At 31.4% G+C, this 19,376-nt stretch overlaps 1 protein-coding gene across 1 annotated transcript in view; it reads right to left on the bottom strand.

The window, feature by feature from the left end:
* The window catches only part of LOC134685603 (meiosis 1 arrest protein-like), a 43,037-nt gene that overhangs the window by 11,097 nt on the left and 12,564 nt on the right, over positions 1 to 19,376 (bottom strand). Inside the window, exons 8-11 of the mRNA XM_063545507.1 lie at positions 6,510 to 6,589; positions 6,137 to 6,277; positions 4,387 to 4,488; positions 1,984 to 2,208 (exon numbers count right to left, since the gene is read on the bottom strand). Coding sequence (XP_063401577.1) covers positions 1,984 to 2,208; positions 4,387 to 4,488; positions 6,137 to 6,277; positions 6,510 to 6,589 — 548 coding nt within the window. The remainder of the gene's footprint in view (positions 1 to 1,983; positions 2,209 to 4,386; positions 4,489 to 6,136; positions 6,278 to 6,509; positions 6,590 to 19,376) is intronic.

Raw genomic sequence — 19,376 nt, 5'->3', positions numbered from 1 at the left:
ATTACAGGTGAAGAAATAACAACTTTAACCAACCGCGTACTTCGATACAAACTTGTATATAAAGGTGCACTCGAATATATTTTAATCCAAACAACTATTGATTACTACCGAGAAGGAAAGAAAAGCTTTTTATCATTTATCTTATGTAAAACACCGAGAACCCTTAGTGATTAACCAATAAAAATCAACTACACTTTTTAGTTTACCCTAGATACGAACATGTAGGCAAAATAATAACAATGAAAATGAATTGTAAATTGAAATAAGCAATCTCACATATAATTTTAGATATATAAAAACCGATTCCGCTACAATTACATCAAACAGTAAGGTGTGATAGACCTGTTAATGTATATTGTATTTTGAAATAGCATCACTGTATTGTATTTTAAGCTTGGCCTACATAAAAAGCTAAAAATACTGTTTTCTTATCACATTATGCATTATTGTGTTTAAGTCTCTATTTTCTTTATTTGGTTTTAAAAACAATCAGTGAACAAGTGATCTTTATTTAGGTATAAGCTGAAGAGTTGTATCAGTGACTTACATTATTTAATCATGAGAAACCTTGAAATTAAGTAGAAGCAGCAGAATATTTTCTTGGGAAAAATGCAATAAGAAATGTTAACAACTTATCAATATTACAACAGATATAATACTGCAATGATATCACACATGGTATATAACTTAAAAGTCTAAGGCATAATGTCATGGATGAAATCTGGAAATGAAGGTGAATCTATTAAGTTGGAAATGAAAAAAGCGCTTTATAAAAATTTCATACATCCAAAGTCATTTTGAAAGTGCTTTTCTACATTTATCTTCATCAGGAATGCTCTAGTGTTAGCATTTGAAAGTCATAGATGTACAAGGGCCTTCAAACATTTAGAGATTTTTTACCAAATTGAACTGAAAAAAATTGTTAAATTTAGTCCATTAAAATCCACTTTGCCCAAAGGATTTAGAACCATAGTTTCTTAGTAAAATCTAAATTTATCAAATGTGTATTTAATAAAAGACTTACAAGGAGGACTGAGACCATAGAAATCTGACATAACCTGACAACCTTTTTCATATGAGATTTTGTAAATTCTGACAACCCTGATGTAAGGACGAACTTATAAGTTCTAAGGATTCTTCTGTGGCACCATCTAGTGATGTCCCTGTCTGACATGGAAGTAAAGTATGTCAAACCTGATGTAAGAACGAACTTATAAGTTCTAAGGATTCTTCTGTGGCACCATCTAGTGATGTCCCTGTCTGACATGGAAGTATATTATGACAAACCTGATGTAAGGACGAACTAATACTTTCTAAAGATTCTTCTGTGGTACCATCTGGGGATGACCTGTCTGACAGATGAGGTAAGCGGACCATATACATTATAAAAACAAACCTGATGTAAGAATGAACTTATAAGTTCTAAAGATTCTTCTGTGGCACCATCTAGGGATGTCCGTCTGACATGGAAGTATATTATGACAAACCTGATGTAAGGACGAACTAATACTTTCTAAAGATTCTTCTGTGGTACCATCTGGGGATGACCTGTCTGACAGATGAGGTTAGCAGACCATATACATTATAAAAACAAACCTGATGTAAGAATGAACTTATAAGTTCTAAAGATTCTTCTGTGGCACCATCTAGGGATGTCCGTCTGACATGGCAGTATATTATGACAAACCTGATGTAAGGACGAACTTATAAGTTCTAAAGATTCTTCTGTGGCACCATCTAGTGATGTCCCTGTCTGACATGGAAGTATATTATGACAAACCTGATGTAAGGACGAACTAATAAGTTCTAAAGATTCTTCTGTGGCACCATCTAGTGATGTCCCTGTCTGACATGGAAGTTTATTATGACAAACCTGATGTAAGGACGAAATTATTAGATCTAAAGATTCTTCTGTGGCACCATCTAGTGATGTCCCTGTCTGACAGATGAGGTTAGCAGACCATATACATTATAAAAACAAACCTGATGTAAGGACGAACTTATAAGTTCTAAAGATTCTTCTGTGGCACCATCTAGGGATGTCCCTGTCTGACATGGAAGTAACAACTCCTGTACAGCAATAGATTTAACCAACAGTGTGCCATTAGGAGCAGGCAAGAAAACAAAGCTTCCATTGGGTTTTACTTCCTGGTCTGAACGTGATCTGTTTGGTACAGGATTTTCTAATTCTCCTATCAACACTTGATCCTAACCATAAAGAAAGAAAGATTGCAACATTGCGACTATTCCAATTGTTTCTTAGTATATGTTTTACAATAATAATATTTGTTTTTAATTTTATGTAATTGATCAATACAAATGTATTGCCAGTTGTTTCTTATGAATTTTTACTTATATTTTAGATGTATTTGGTAAAAAAAAATTAAGCCCCCTGTGACCATATAATTTCTGATATTTTCATTTTTGTTCTTTGTTCAACAATCTGAATGAACTAGAGGCTCTAAAGAGCCTGTGTTGCTCACCTTGGTCTATATGTGAATATTAAACAAAGGACGCAGATGGATTCATGAAAAAATTGTGTTTTGGTGATGTGTTTGTACATCTTACTTTACAAAACATTCTTGCTGCTTATACAGTGACAATTATCTCTTTCTATAATAAACTTGGCTCAGTAGTTTCTGTGGAAAATGTTAGTAAAAATTTACAAATTTTCTGAAGATTGTTAAAAATTGACTACAAAGGACAATAACTCCTTAGGGGGTCAATTGACCATTTTGGTCATGTTGACTTATTTTAAGGTCTTACTTTGCTGCACATTATTGCTATTTACAGTTTATCTCTATCTATAATAATATTCAAAATAATAAAAAAAACAGCAAGATTTCCTTAAAATTACCAATTCAGGGGCAGCAACCTAACCACAGGTTGTCTGAACAATCTGAAAATTTCAGGGCACATAGATTTTGACCTGATCAACAATGAAATCTCAATCAGATTTGCTCTAAATGCTTTGGTTTTTGAGTTATAAGCCAAAAACTGCATTTTACCCCTATGTTCTATTTTTAGCCGTGACAGCCATCTTGGTTGGTTGGCAGGGTCACGCGACACACTTTTTAAACTAAATACTCCAATGATGATTGTGGCCAAGTTTGGTTTAATTTGGCTAAGTAGTTTTAGAGGAGAAGATTTTTGTAAAGATTACTAAAATTTACAAAATATGGTTAAAATTGACTATAAAGGGCAATAACTCCTAAAGGGGTCAACTGACCATTTCTGTCATGTGACTTATCTGTAAATCTTACTTTGCTGAACATTATTGCTGTTTACAGTTTATCTCTATCTATAATAATATTCAAGATAATAACCAAAAACAGCAAAATTTCCTTAAAATTAGCAATTCAAGGGCAGCAACCCAACAACAGTTGTCTGATTCATCTGAAAATTTCAGGGCAGATAGATATTGACCTGATTAACAAATTTACCCCCATGTCAGATTTGCTCTAAATGCTTTGTTTTTTGAGTTATAAGTCAAAAACTGCATTTTACCCCTATGTTCTATTTTTAGCCATGGCGGCCATCTTGGTTGGTTGGCAGGGTCACGCCACACATTTTTTAAACAAAATACCCTAATGAAGATTGTGGCCAAGTTTCGTTAAATTTGACTCCATAGTTTTAGAGGAGAAGATTTTTGTAAAAGCTAATGACGACGGACAACGACAACAGACGCCGACGACGGACAACGACGACGGACAATGGACGATGGACACCAAGTGATGAGAAAAGCTCACTTGGCCCTTTGGGCCAGGTGAGCTAAAAGTGAACACAATCATTACTCTACTCCAATTTAATACTTAAGATGTATCATTGTATATTAAGATATTTAATGTGTAGGAGGATAGTATATATTGTAACCTAATTAACTAATTCTTATAACATTATCTTTTGTAAACAATAAGGAAAATAAAATAATGCGGCCTTGGAATTTAAATCTTACTTTTACTACCACTTATAACATAATGAGCCATTCATTTTTACATATAATAAGAAAAGTAAAATAATGTGGCCTTGCAAACTAAATCTTTCTTTTAATACCAGTTATAACATAATGCATTATTTTATATACAATCAAGGAGACAAAAGAAAATGTCCCTGTAAACTTTTTTTACAGCTATCTTACTTAATTACCAGCTTATAATATAACATTAATATGCATTTTCTATACAATGACTCTGAATAAGGAAAGAAAATAATGCAGCATCTAACTTTTTCTACAAGTTAAAACTTAATGGGTATTTTATACAATCAGAAAAGAGAAAATAATGAAGCCTTTTTAAACTAAATCTTACTATTTCTACCAGATTTTACCATAATGCATTTTTTTATAGAATGGGGAAAAATTAAGTAGCCTTTTTAACTTAATCTTACTTTTTCAACCAGCTTATAGCATAATGCTTTAAATAGCTGTTGATTTTTCTCCAGATCATCCCAATCTATTTTCCAACAGTTTGTGGCTAAAGCTATCATTGGCTGCAAAAATAGACATGTTAGGTTCGTGGCAAGCATAATAATAGATCTATAAAACAACAAAAAAATGATTAAATTATATTTTTATGGGATTTTCTAATAAGCTTTTGAATTTCAACTTTTTAGAAATCTAAATATAACTCAAGACACTTGAAATTGCCTTTAGAATTAATTAAAATATACAAACAAGGTTGAATATCTCTTTTCGCACATTATTGTAAATGTAGATGCCATTAATTACTATATATATACAATCCCAGGTTAGGAGGAGGGTTGAATACTCAATAGATTGTTACCCAGCTACTTTAACATACATGATGTTCTTGAGCCTATGAATAAAGGCAACAGTAGCATATCCATGTTCCAAAGTCGTAAATTGATTGAGAGAAAACAAATCCAGGTTACAAACTAAACTTGAGGAAAACACATCAAATATGAGAAGAAAACAATGAAACAACAGAAACACTAAAATGCAACAACAACAAAAAAACAACGACAATGCAACTCACACAGAAAGAACTATAAGAAAACAATTGCAATTTTCCTGACTTGGCACAGGACATTTTAAGAAAAAATGGTGGGTTGAACTTGTTTTTGCAAAACCTTACACTTTTATGGCAATGTTAAATGCAACACTAAAATGACACCATTACATGACAGGAATACAGTACACATAAATGCAAGAACATTCAGGGCTATAACACAATGGCAGTTGTAGTGTTTTGTTAATTTTTTTTTTTTATTTTACAAATGACCAATATTTGGTTGCCAGTTTCTTTTGAATTTTTTGAACATCTAATTTAGCACTGGCGGATCCAGAAATTTTCATAAGTAGGGGCCCACTAACTGCCTAAGAGGGGGCAGGCTCCAGTCACGATTCAGTGATTCCCTATATAAGCAACCAAATTTTTTCCCAAATCTGTTTAGTTAAATTTTGTGATTCTCTAAAGCCCCTTGTGAACGTATAACTTTTATTTCAACTTTTATACCAAGGGTGTCCCACGAGGTAAAAGATTCTGTTTGTACCTGTCCAAATTTAGGAGCCTGCAATTCCATGGTTGTGGTTTGTTATCTGATATCATTTTTTTGTTCATTGTTTTGTACATAAATCAAGCCATTAGTTTTCTCATTTTAATTGGTTTCCATTTGTCATTTACTATAAATTCAGAAATTATCGCGTGCATTTATTATTGCGATTTTGTCAATTTCAACTTGAATACGATTTTAATTTTAATGATTTGGGGAAAAGTCATGCTTTATTCAGTTAAAATATTACAAAATGTGAGTTTTAATTATTGCGTTTACAACTCTGTCGCATTATTCGCAATAATAAAAACCTCTCAATAATTTCTGAATTTACAGTAATAGAAGCCTTTTATAGTTTCTATGAAGATTAACTTTTGTTCATTGTTGAAGTAGGGTGACCTATAGTTGTTAACTACTACATCATTTGGTTCTTTGGTGGCAAGTTGTCTCATTGCATTGGAAACCATACCATATTTTCTGATTTCAAAATCATATACTGTAAAGTATAATGCCCATTTTTGAAGTCTTTGATTACCAACATCTATGCTGTTTAATCATATCATATATATTTGATTTTTGGCAATGCCCATTAACATTTATTATATTGTCATTTAATTTTACTAACCATTCCATATACAATAGAATCACACAAATCTTGTGAAGACAGAAGTCCAAGTATTTTGATCTTGTAGATAGGGATAGACATTCCTAGTGCTTTACTGGTGGATGGAAATGTCTTCATTGTGGCAGAGTCAGGATGGACAGTCTAAAATAAAACAATAAACATACAAACAAATTACTGTTTTGTAACTTTGAAGTATTTTTTACCAGTACAAAGTACTTCTTACCAATACAAATAAAACTTCATTAAAAAAATTGTCATCTTGCACTACCATGAGGTATCCTTAACAATTGACATACGAAAAATAAAACACATATAAGAACTGATGGTAAAATGTACAACTTTTCAACAACTAGTCTACCTGATATTTACTTACAAAATTTCCATAGAAAGGAAGCTGTGCTGGGTTAAGTATTCTCTCTCTTAAGTCACATTTAATCACCACACTTTTATCATCTAAAAAAGGACAAAAATAACTGTACATATATCCAAAGCACAAATTTCCTATGCTAAATATATTTATGAAGCTTTTAAAAACATTGTATTTGTTAATGTGGAGTGCTACATCAATGAGATGACAGCAACACAAAAAACAACAAGAATGTGTCCATAGTACAAGGATGCCCCACTCACATCATTTTCTATGTTTAGTGAACTGTGAAATTGGGGTCAAAACTCTAATTTGGCATTAAAATTAGAAAGATCATAGCAAAGGGCACAATAACAATGCGTACTAAATTTCTAGTTGATTGGACTTCAACTTCAAAAACTACCGTGACCAAAATCTTTAACATGAAGGGGGACAGAAGGACGAACGGACGAAGGAAGGGACAAACTAACGGATGCACAAACCAGAAAACATAATGTCCCTCTACTATCTTAGGTGGGGCATAATAAAAATTAACAAAATACATGTAGCAGTTTATTGTATTGAACAGAACAAACTTGTCAATTTCTAATGGTTACTTTTTTTTTAGCACCTGCTATCATAGTTATTATTAGAGTTTATATCTCCTAAGCTTTAATTTTTCAGTTGTTAGACTGTTGTTGACAGACATCTTAAATTGTATTACATTTATAATACTTAAATTACGAGGTCCAATTTGTCAGCCGTCATCACGTAAAAACGACGAATCACAGAATTCAACTTTATATATAACTTATATAGTACAAAGGTGTAGATTAAAAATTACACCACTCCAGGTCCTTTTGTTTTCCACGTAATTAATATTGTCAATAATTAAGAAGTTTCGGGTCGAGTCCGATACCGATACCAATAGTATATTCACCTGTTACCTATTACCTTATCTGTACATTCCGCATCTGACCGGCGCACCACCAAACGGTGTATTCAGGATTAATATCCTATCTACACGGGTCATAATCACAGGGTTGACACTACTAAATTGTCAAATTGTTACCTATTGCAGTATTTTAATCAGTAAGACTTTCTAAGACAACTATACAACTACTAAAAATCTGGATTAAAAATAAGGCGTATAGGTACAGTTTTCAATTTGTTAGCGGGCATGACGTAAAACAGCGAATCAAAGAATTCAACTTTAATTATAACTAATATAGGACAATGCTGTTGATTAATCAAAGAGCAGAATGCTCTGAGGGATACGATTGCCATAGTTTTCATTGACACATGTATAGCAGTTCTGCCAAACTTTCATTAAACAAATGCATGAGATTTGGCCAAAATTCAAAAGATCAAAGAGGAAAGAAATAGATCCAAGAATACTGTTGCAAAAAAAGCATGAACATGCGCGAGTCTCAAGCATTTTTGGCCGGTAACCCTGGTACAGCTGGATAGTATTATTCTCTAAACTAATTCAACTGCACATGCAAAATGTAACAATCTGAATAGTCACTCAACTTAAAGAATAGCCAATCCCCGTTACAAGTGCATGAGCCATGTACTTATTGTGTTTTTATCGAATTATAGTTATCCTGTACGTACGTACCATTGTAAACTCGTACCATTGCTAACTCGTACCAACTTATTTAAATGCATTTAAATGGTGTTAAATGATGAATATACATGATATACGTTACTTTCACCCAAAACTCTTAAGTCTGTAAAATGTATATAATTTGAAAGTACAATGACCAATTTGTAGCTTATGTTCCTTGTATATTGGATAGAAAATACTGTGGCAGATGTAGATAATTAAGGTATATACAGTTTCACCCTAAGAAAATTTTTCATGAATAATTAAATCTTAGCAGTTAGTCAAAATGATTGCCAAAATTATTTTTACTGTCTATAAATAAATGTTACAATGAAATTTAACTGATTCCTGTTAAGGGGGTCCGCATTTTCCCCGCAAAAAAAGCACATGGCTTTCAACAATTGTAAACATAGCATTCAATTTGTGATCATGGATTACAGCTTTAATTAACTTAAATTGGATATATACATATTCAACATGTTCAATTTTAATAAGGTACAGTTAAAGCAATGTTTTAACTTTCCTCTGGATTAAGTTCTACAGTGGCGGATCCAGAACTTTTCCTAAGGGGGAGCCCGCTGACTGACCTAAGAGGGGGCCCGCTCCAGTCATGCTTCAATGATTCCCTTTATTATCAACCAAATTTTTTCCACAAAAAAAGGGGGAGCTGGATCCGCCTATGTTCTAGTTTGAAAGATCAGTTAAAACATTAATGCTTTAAAACATTCTTTATTTTTGTCTAAGTTTTCATTTAACTCCTGTGTAAAATTCAAGTAATTCAACTTTATTTCTATTAAGTTTACAAACAGAAACCCATAAAACATCATATTTTTTATATATTTTTCTGAATGTTACGACTTCCCCAGCATTAGTACAAGTTAACTTTTTTGGTTCCAATGCCGTGGTACGAGTTAACTTGCTTCCGTATCTTATCACCGTAATTCTAGGACTGGAACCCTAAACTGGACCCCTATTGTGTTCACTTATCGCTACACTGACCTTCGGTGCGAAGCTATATATAGAACGGCGGACCAGTTTAGGAGGAACCCCATTTCTTACTCTTTAATTATTGAAGTTTCTTTGGGTCAGAGGGCATGACTCCTTTCCGTACACACTCCTCTGTTTACATGGAGATCGTTCTTAATATAATACGACATTTACCGGCATTAACGAGTTAATTCTTCTTGACGAATACTTCGAAAAGGGAGACAACTCGAAACGATAACATGGAAGATTCCATTTCTGCTGAAGGGGTGTTATAGGTAATTTTAACGATGAAACATTTATTTTAATTTAAATTATGCATGAGATTTAAAATTATGCAACAACAATAGCCCTCCATATGCAGACAGACATAGAAAGAATCCCATGAGTTTCAAATTAATCAATGAAGCGGGGAATCACTCAATCTGATACCCCTTGAAATCAGGAAAACTACACGCATGTGGGGTCTCACTAATTAGCGACAAAAAGCGTCAAGAAGCGACAAGAAGAAAAATAATAAGTGACAAAAAGCAACAAGAAGCTATTTAGCGACAAGAATACATTTTGTTATCACATACATTAAAATAATTTTTAGGATTATATTGAAAGATGAAGAAATAAAAAAAATTCGATGAAGAGATTGTGTACTTTTTATTATCATATTGATAGATGTAGAAATTAAACATGTGTAAGAGCAAAGGAAATGTAAACCCTATAAAATGAAAATAAAAACAAAGATTTGTCACCTTCCTTTTGAAGGATTTAATAAAACAAAAACATGAAATATTATTTCCTTCCTAACTGTACAATTAATTTTTCCTGATAGGACCAACATTAGCTGTGGCTTCACTCTAAGGTAATACACAATTAAGAGCAACAAATCAGATTAACTAGGTGCGTGTCCTGTTTTATTGCAACAATAACAGCCATTAACACCTTCATCAATTACACGCACCAGAATATAAAATTATTGTACCGAATAGTGAACACCTGTTGAAAACTCAAGATTGTCATCAGTTTCCTTTAATCTTCAATCTATATGCATAAACATGATAAATATCTTAAAATGAGACAATACACTAAATAAAATGATGAAAAATATTCACATTTTAATTATGTTTTCCTCTTGTTTGATTTCAGTTCTTAATTTGTATTTCACAATTTGTGTATGTATTTTCTGGACAATTATGCACAAATAATGCATTTTGCAAGTTAATTATATATTGTACAAAAATGGTTTTAAAAACAAATAAAAAGACAAAATATACTTCCTGTGATACCTTATAAAATATCATGTAAATAAATGTAGCAACTGAATTAGATTTACAAGTTTCATTTTTCCCCCTATCAAAATTAACTTTCCTGTCGTTGAAATTGTTTTCTTTTGCATATTTTTTTAATATTTATTTCGAATAAGTAATATAAATAAAAAAATGTTTTCTTGTCGCTAAATAGTTTCTTGTTGCTAATATTATTCTTCTTGTCGCTTCTTGACGCTTTTTGTCTCTACAATTCTTTTTGTCTCTAATTAGTGAGACCACGCATGGACATTAATACATAAACAAACCGCGACTTGCGATTTGGAACAAGAACGTTTATTAAATGATATGATGAATGGTTCTCCATTTCTTTATGAGAGTACAGTATCAAATATCAGTTTCATAACGGTAAAATATAGAAATACTCCACTTCAGTTCTTGTGACAGAAATAGAATTATCGATCGGCTTTCAGAGAACTCTCGCAAGTTATGAAAATTTGGGAATTCCCTCTGACGTGTTTCTAAATTTATAAAAACACTAAATATAAATACTGTTTAATTCTGATTTTCCGTATTGTTAAAAACACGCATATAAGTCAAGGAAAATATCACACATGAAGATTATGAGTAAAACATTACAGGAAAGTTGTTTATGTTCAATTGTTTTGCTTGTTTTCACCTTTTAAAGCAAGACAATCATAAGAATCTGAGATGTTGCCGAATGTTTAGAATAAAACGAATGACGTGAGGGAGTGTGTCATAGGGTCAATGGTAAAAGTCTACAGATTGCTTGACAGCAATCGTATCCCAAAAATTACACCACTCCAGGTCCTTTTGTTTTCCAAATAGTTAATATTACCTATAATTGATAAGTTCCAGTTCGAAGGGTTCAAATAGAAAGATTTGAAAGCAAAGAAAACTGTGTATCTTATAATCGGCACGACTTTATCAGATGACAATACTAATACTAAAATAAGGCTTGCCCACAGTCATATACTTTAATTCAGTCACGGACCTGCGATATCACGGGTGTATTCTAGTATATATAAAACTGACTGCCTTTAAAAAATGTCCCTTAAAGGCGCTGAAAATAATCTGAACCCCTTTTTCTAACTTGAAACTGAAATTCTTAAGTATTTGATAACTCATTGACATCAAAGGTTTACCATACCCGTAGCCAGGGGGGTTTGGACGAACCCTCCCTTGAAAACAAATAAACACTGTTAAAGTCAATGTTTATGAATTGTGACTTTGGAAATTCCTGGCTACAGGCCTGGGTTTACCAAGTGCATCAAATGACAAAGGTTATACTTTGAGTCCTTTTTGGCAAACCGTTTTGTTGGTCAATGGTATTTCCTTCACAAATCGTCTAGACAATTAAGGGCTCATGAACATTTAAAGTTATTTAACAAATCTGTACTTCAAAGTTCAAATTAAAAAAAAGGTAAATGGCTAAGTTCTACTATAAAACATATAGTTTTAAAATTTACAACACAAAAATTAATTTGTAAGCAATTTTCACTGAATGTAATGTTTTTTTTGTCAATAAAGCATTATGGATCCATAATAACTGTAAAAAATCTTGCATACATGACTTTTTTCTAGTATCATATATGCATACATTAGTTCAATAATTAAATTACAAGAAAGTCGTATCATATGATTTTAAGACAGTAAGTTGACATTTAATTATCTTTAAGGAAGTTGATATATTGTGTTGATATTTATTTATGTATTCAAACTCAAAAATTACAAAAGTACAAGCTTTGTACGACGGTCTCATCAGCATGATTCTTATCTACCCAAAATACTATTTCTTAAAAGATTATTTTGTTGCATGTAGAATCTAATTAAAGGTGGTGATTTTTCAATGTACAATCCGTCTTAAGTTAAATATATTGGAAATAGCTTAAGATACCTAAGACATTGTCATGTGGAACTTTAATTATAATGAACATACTCAAATGATGTCTTTCTTCTACAAAGGAATAATGTATATAAATGAGATTATTTATCTTGGCTTCTTAATATTTCTAAATGGATCATTTTTTACTTTTACCAGAATTTTGCAATATTGTTTTTCTTTAAATTGTGATTTTTCTATGTTTCTTGTAAATGTTTACTACCTATACAGTCAAAAACAAGATTCCCTTCAACTTCAAATGGTCCTGAAAAATAATACCCACATAAATAGAATAAATGAGAAAAAAAGAAAGAAAACCAATAAAATTTTCAGACAATTGCTCTGAAAGATAAAACCTTTCAGAAAAATACATTTTTTTGTTGAAAAAATCAATTAAAAAAAGGATTAAAGTTATTAAGATTATATTACATTAAACTAACATTCATTCATCTTTTTTACTTAAAAATTTTAAGCTCCCAGACCAAATCCAGCTGACTGTATGGTTTTCAACTACAGATATGAAAGAATGATCTTCAAAACTTCAAGTATTCTCTTAAAAAGGTTTTTCTGCTGAATTCAAGTATGAATCTTATTTTATATTACATTAAAAAAAATTGACACAAATAAGGCCCACAGAAACCTGGAGAATACCAAAGAAAGACGACATTTATATTTGATGTACAATTATAATATTAGAGGCATCTAAGAGTCTGTGTCACATATCTGAGCATTGAAATGCATCTTCAAAAAAAGGCAACTCTACACAAATTGTAGTCTATAATATAATTCATAAAAAAAATTACAGTAAATATAAAATTTTGACAAAGTATTTACAAAAATATAAAAATTTCAAAAATTTTGAACCAACCATTTTGTCAGAAAAATTACACTGGTTATAAACCAGTTTGACAAACACCAATTTTAATCATTGAGAAGCTTATTATTTCCTTTACAACACAACGTAATTAAAACTTTAAGCTGATTTTACAGAGTTATCTCCCTGTAGTGTTAGGTACCACCATAATTGCCATAAACACAAAACTTGGTAATAACTGCTATAAGGAGTTGTCAAGACAATTTCAGCCTTATGATTTGTAAATGTTATCTTGTTGTTTGAGACAAATAGATAAAACTTGAATTTTTCTTGTTCTATCTTCAGCAATGTCAGTCATGTTGGTTGGTAGGGAATAGTATTGGTTACAATTTTAAAACTAGATACCCCAAGTATGATAGTGATCAAGTTGGTTCTAATTGGACCAGTAGATTCGATTCAAGAGAGTGGATTTTTGTAATTGTTCTACCTTTTTTTAGTCATAAGTTTATTGAGCCAAATTTGTATACAAAATTTTAAAAAAAACCTGCGACATAGTACATTTACTTTTCATTGACCTTAAGGGGCCAGGTGTGCTAAAAATTAGTACCAGACACATCAAGAGAAAGGCAACTGATAAAGACAGTGTTTTGAGTACCTTTAGACTTATCTACCTTTGTCTGTACTTATAAAAACCAATTATGACTAATAAAAGTCAATGAGTTTTGATTTTCTTTTATATTTTAAACAACATGACAGAAGAATGATAAGGAATTAAGACAGCTTGTTTATATTAAGTTTTATAACAGATTAAATATGCACTGTAACATGTTTCTCAATAAAGTGTTCAATAAAGAATTAGTATCATATCATCATTACAATTCATGAGCATCCTATTCATTGAAAGTTCAAAGTATCATCATATGTTAAAATACAAAGTTACTAATTGAATAGTTGCTTTGATGGGTTTTTGTTATATAAGTGTCCAATTTTGTACTTGATGTTTCATATATCTAGTTTAAATTTAGGAATTTAGCTAAATCTCTATTGCTTTTACTGCTGTCACATAACAAAACTTCTGTCCTATGACATAGTATGATAGACCTTCAAATGTTATAGACCTTTTAAAAATGTATAAACTGTTCTTGGGCGTACAGATATGACTTTGGGTCAAGGTGCTATTGAATTATTAGCAATTCATAAGTAAAATATATGAATCCAAAACTGTAGATCACAGATGGAGCATTGTAACACAATTGTTTTCTTCTTTGGAGGGCAATTGACTTCCCTTTTTAATCCATAAACTATAACATTTTGACATGGGCAACAACTGTATGAAGTTTTATCAAGACAACCCACTTTAAGATATGACCAAGTGCCCAATACAACTGCATGTATCAGATTTGACTTTTGTATATGACTTTGGTGAGGTCATAGCCAACAAACCTTTGATCCTAATATGTACTATATATACCATGGTTTTTACGAGTAAATATATTTAAACAAACAAATCCAAAGGATGAGTTGGTTTAAATATGTTAATGAGTAAGACACATGGTATATAAAATGATTGATAGCTTCAAGACCTTCAACTAATATTAGAAATTGATCATGTTACAGTTTTATCCAATGAAATGGAAGCTCGCGCAAGTCACTTTTGCGCCTTGTGTATGATCTTCTGTGTATTTCACGTAATAGAACCCCTGATTTTGCAAAAAGGAAAGAAAATGTTGGATTTATGTTCCTCATTACAACTTTAGATATACTCAAGACACAAAGCAGGATATGGCAAAAAAGAGTGGACCATCATAGAAATGTTTCCTTAATGTTGTGTTATTCAAAACAAAAATACATCAAGTATACATATGTGTTGGCATATTAAATTACTATTTCTTATGAAAAAGCCTTTACATTTTAACTAAGTATAGACTGAAACTCTAAAATGTCCACAAGTATTTTTACATTGAACTTGAAAAAAGTGGGATTGTAAGTACCAGTATATCTAAATGTCTAATGAAATAAGATTGCAATCGTCATCTCTATATTGTTTCAAATAATTACAAGCTATAAAATTACCTACAACTTCACACCAAAATTTATGAGACATTGACTTGAAAGAAACTTTCATATTGATATTTCAATGAAAGAACAGCTGTAAAGAATCTATCATTACACATAACACCAACAACAATGAATCCCCTGGAACAAAATTTTACTATTTCTGAGATAAAACATTATTATTCTCTCTATAACCTTGATATCTGGGGTACAATGAATAGTTAAGAATGAACGTCATCAGTGTTTTGAAGCGGAACCATAAAAAGAACAATGAATTTATGTGATAATCTGAGTCATTAAATCTTTCTTCACACAAACTGCGCATTAAATTAGAATTATTCTGGATCAAAGGTAATTAATTCTTTGTAGCATCTTAAATCATAAATCAATCGCTTTTGTAATCATAAAAATTCTATTATTTCCTTCCGTTATCACTTTGAGTCTTTTTGTCATGAAGACAGAAAATCTTATATCACTCGCCGTGTGAGCTCTTTAAATATGTTTTGTTTCTTTATTGGGTGGTTCAATACTGTCAATAACTGCATTACTTAAACAAGCCAGAGGATACAAAATTACACTCAAATGACGTATATTTTTTTCATCAAATATAATTTTGCATTTAGTTTATAATAATATTAAGACATGAACATAGAATTACAAAGAAGAATTAAAAAAAACAAAAAACTTGCCAACACAGAGCGTACAATAGGTTTTTCTTTATGATTTTTTCCTGAAAACATATCAATTTAAAAAAAAAAAAAAATTATTTCATCTTTATTGAAAATTGATTAATAATAATCCTACAAGTGCTACTTTTCAACATGGGTTCAAAAGGAAATATGCAAGAAAGGCAATATCTTTTCTAATTTTTTGATAAAAAGGAGAAATCACAAGGCCAATGTTTTGTCCATTAGGTTCTGAATTTAAAAGGTACTATAAATCTAATAAATAATATCCTTCAGATGTTGATAAAATCCTTAAGTCTGTCTGATATCATGTATATATATATATATATATATATTAAAATATAATTAATTTGCTTTAGACTTATAGAAAACCTAATTAATAAAAGAACAGAGATCCAATGTCCAAAACATTGCATATATTTTATATTTGCAAGGAGCATAACTCTTTTAAAAGAAGTCGATCGGCCACCATTATAAATCTTGTCTGCGATATTACTGATATTAACTATAGCGTAAGTTCTATAAAAAATCTGGCAGGAATTGTACCTGTGAGAGCCCTTACAAGACTTAACTGATGGACAGAATGATGAACAGACTGATAGACAGATGCCTGGTATTTCCATGTCCCCACCCAAAAACAAATGCTATATGACTTACTTTAGACACAAAGACAAGTTTATCTCAATCTATTAAATCAAATGAATCCACTTTTTACTTTTACTTTAAAAAGTAGCTGAAGAGATAAAATATCTTTGGATACCTTTGGATTGGCTTAAACATACATTGTTTTTTAACAGAAATCTTCTGCAAAATAGTAATTTAAATCAAACTTATTAATTTCTATATGTTTATGGCATCAGAAAAGAAATGTCTCCACTAAAGTGACCAGACAATATCATCTTAATTTCTTAATATTATAAACCTATCATATCATCTCATTCAACTATAAAAGATTTTTTCTTTACTTCATTTAGAAGCCATCTTTTAATGTTGTTTTTTTCATAAACAATAGATTTTTAATTTGCAAATGAGAAAAAATTTAACGATAATAAAACAGCAATTTCTAGAACAGCAAAACTATAGCACCATTGAATTTTAAGACATATTTATCTAATCCATATTCAGTTTATTTTGTTTGAGTTTATACTATGGCACATGACTGCTACTTCAATATAAATTTAAAACACTGATATAACTTGAACAGATTTTATGGTCCAGTGAGAGTTTCTTACAGACCTTGTATGAATTATTACCAACAATAATTAATCAATTTAACCAATATTAAGATGTTTTTCTATTGTTTGGAATCTGTATTACTCATACCTGCCAACTTTTCAAAATGCTTATGGGGGTTTTGCATGCAAGATGGCTGCCATTGTCCTATAAAACCTTTAAAGGGGCCTTCAAATACATTTTAATGTTGTTTTTTGGCTTCTTTATACTTTTATTAGCTGATGTCATTGTAAAATTAATTGTTCTGTTTAAAATTGTTGTAAAATTGCTCTTTCAAAATTCCCCTCCATGGGGAAAATCCCCAGCAAATATTGACAGTTGGAAGGTATGATAACTGCAGATTATTTACATAGATTTGTCTTTTATGAATAACAGCTCCTTAATAAATATAACAAAGTTTGTACATGCACCCAAGGTTTAATTATCAAAGTTGTACCAGAATGAAGTCCAAAACCAATTTCCATTTTAAGAAGGGTAAGGGATTTTGTCAGAGTACCTGCGAAATTGTTTGGTGGATAAAAGGTCCATTACATTGTTTAGTAGTGGTGGAGCTTTACAAATTATGCCAGGCCATCCATACAGATTTTAAGTGCAGCACTGGAGGTGTAAAGTCCACCGCTATTAAGCTGTAGCACTGTAGAAATATTAAAAATGTAGTGCTGAAGGTATATAGTAAAACGCTAATGATATAAAGCCAAGCTCAGTTTTAAAAGTAGATATAAAGTGCTGGAGATGTTAATGTTTTTAACAAAGAAGCATAGTGTAAATATTTCATAAATATAGATCAACACAGAAAAAATGGATTAAAGACTCAAATGGCCAGGTATAAAAATAAGCCGTTAGGCCACACCAATTTGATTCCTTGTTCGACGGACCCGCCCGCACCTATTTTTTTCAAAACAGATTTTTTTTATTTTTATTATATTCCCGCTTCCTGCATCCGGAAATGAAATCATGTCCATTTCCCGCACCGTTTTTTTGTAAATATTATATAAAGATCTCAGCATTTGTTTTTTTAAATTACAGTCTAGCCTTTATATAACGATTTTAAACCTATCAGCACCCCACAACACTGTAAATAGCTGCGAGAATATTTGTTTCAGCATGAAACCAATTTATTCCAAGCCGGAGTGCTCCGATATAAATAGAAATACCAGTACAGAACAAAACGTTGGTTTCTTTCCCCCTAACTTATATTCCCTATAAAAAAATGTTTGTTGTTAGAATAAAGTACAAAGAACTTCTGAAGGATTTGTTTTCTACTGCAATTGTAATGTATGGTGACGGTCATACCCGCTGCAGATGTGTGCACCTGTCCTGGTTGATTCAGGGACCTGTCGTTCAGCAGTTATCGTTTGTTGATGTGGTTCATTGGTATTTTCCCGTTTTGAAATACAATTTAGATCGTTGGTTTTCCTGTTCGAATTGTGTACAATACTAAGTTGTGGTCCCTTATGGTCCAAGGACACAGTTATCGTCCTTTGGTTTTCGTTGTCTACGAATATAGTCCCTAGTGTAAACAGTGTATAACTTGCATGTTTTATTTGATACACTTTCCCAATTAAGTTCTTGCTATTAAATGCATGAAATATTAAGTAGGGGTATGTTATTACATGTCAAAAAAATTTTGGTGCTGAATCTTTATGTTAAGTAGTGAATTGGTCCAGTTCTAAAAGGTCAAATTTTATCACGTCTGAAGCTGTCAAACTGAATTTTACACCCCCTTAACACAGAATTGTCAATATTTTGAGTTAGAGCTGGTAGAAGTTTCTATAATTTTGATATTATTTGTCTCACTGGTAGTACACTACACTGTAAAAATCTTTTTGAGAAAGAGCAGGTGCGATTTTTTTAATTTGAATTTATTGTCTAAAAGAAATGCACTACGAAATAACTGTGTTCTCGGGCCTAAGAGATGGATTCCTGAAATCTAGATTCTGTACTTTGGCAACTTTCCTGAATGATTTGCCGGTTTCAATTTGTCAAACTCAATCAAAGTAAAGGATTTACATCTTTGGTTTACAGAAATTCTGTTAAAATGTGCCATTTTGGCATTCTACGGCTATAATAAGCATTTTAAAGCAATTTACATTTTATGCCTAAGAGGCATGCTGAATTTCTGTCTGACAGCTTTTTTGTTCCTGATATTTGTGTTTCTATGCTTAAATCAAATTTAATTAGCCATTTGTGAACTCTGAATATAGAGAAAAGTAGATTATCACAGAAAAAAAGTGCAGTATATTTTATATTCATGGCCCTGGTTAAACGGCCTAATTGATGTATGTAAAATGTGAAGCGCTTTGAATACAAATTTGTAGTCCATCACAAATATTTCACTAAATCTGTAAAAA

The sequence above is a fragment of the Mytilus trossulus genome, chromosome 9 (genome assembly GCF_036588685.1).
Source record: "Mytilus trossulus isolate FHL-02 chromosome 9, PNRI_Mtr1.1.1.hap1, whole genome shotgun sequence".
Classification (NCBI taxonomy): Eukaryota; Metazoa; Mollusca; class Bivalvia; order Mytilida; family Mytilidae; genus Mytilus; species Mytilus trossulus.
Note: the sequence above shows the minus strand (reverse complement) of the source record. Positions and strands in the feature narration are given on the sequence as shown.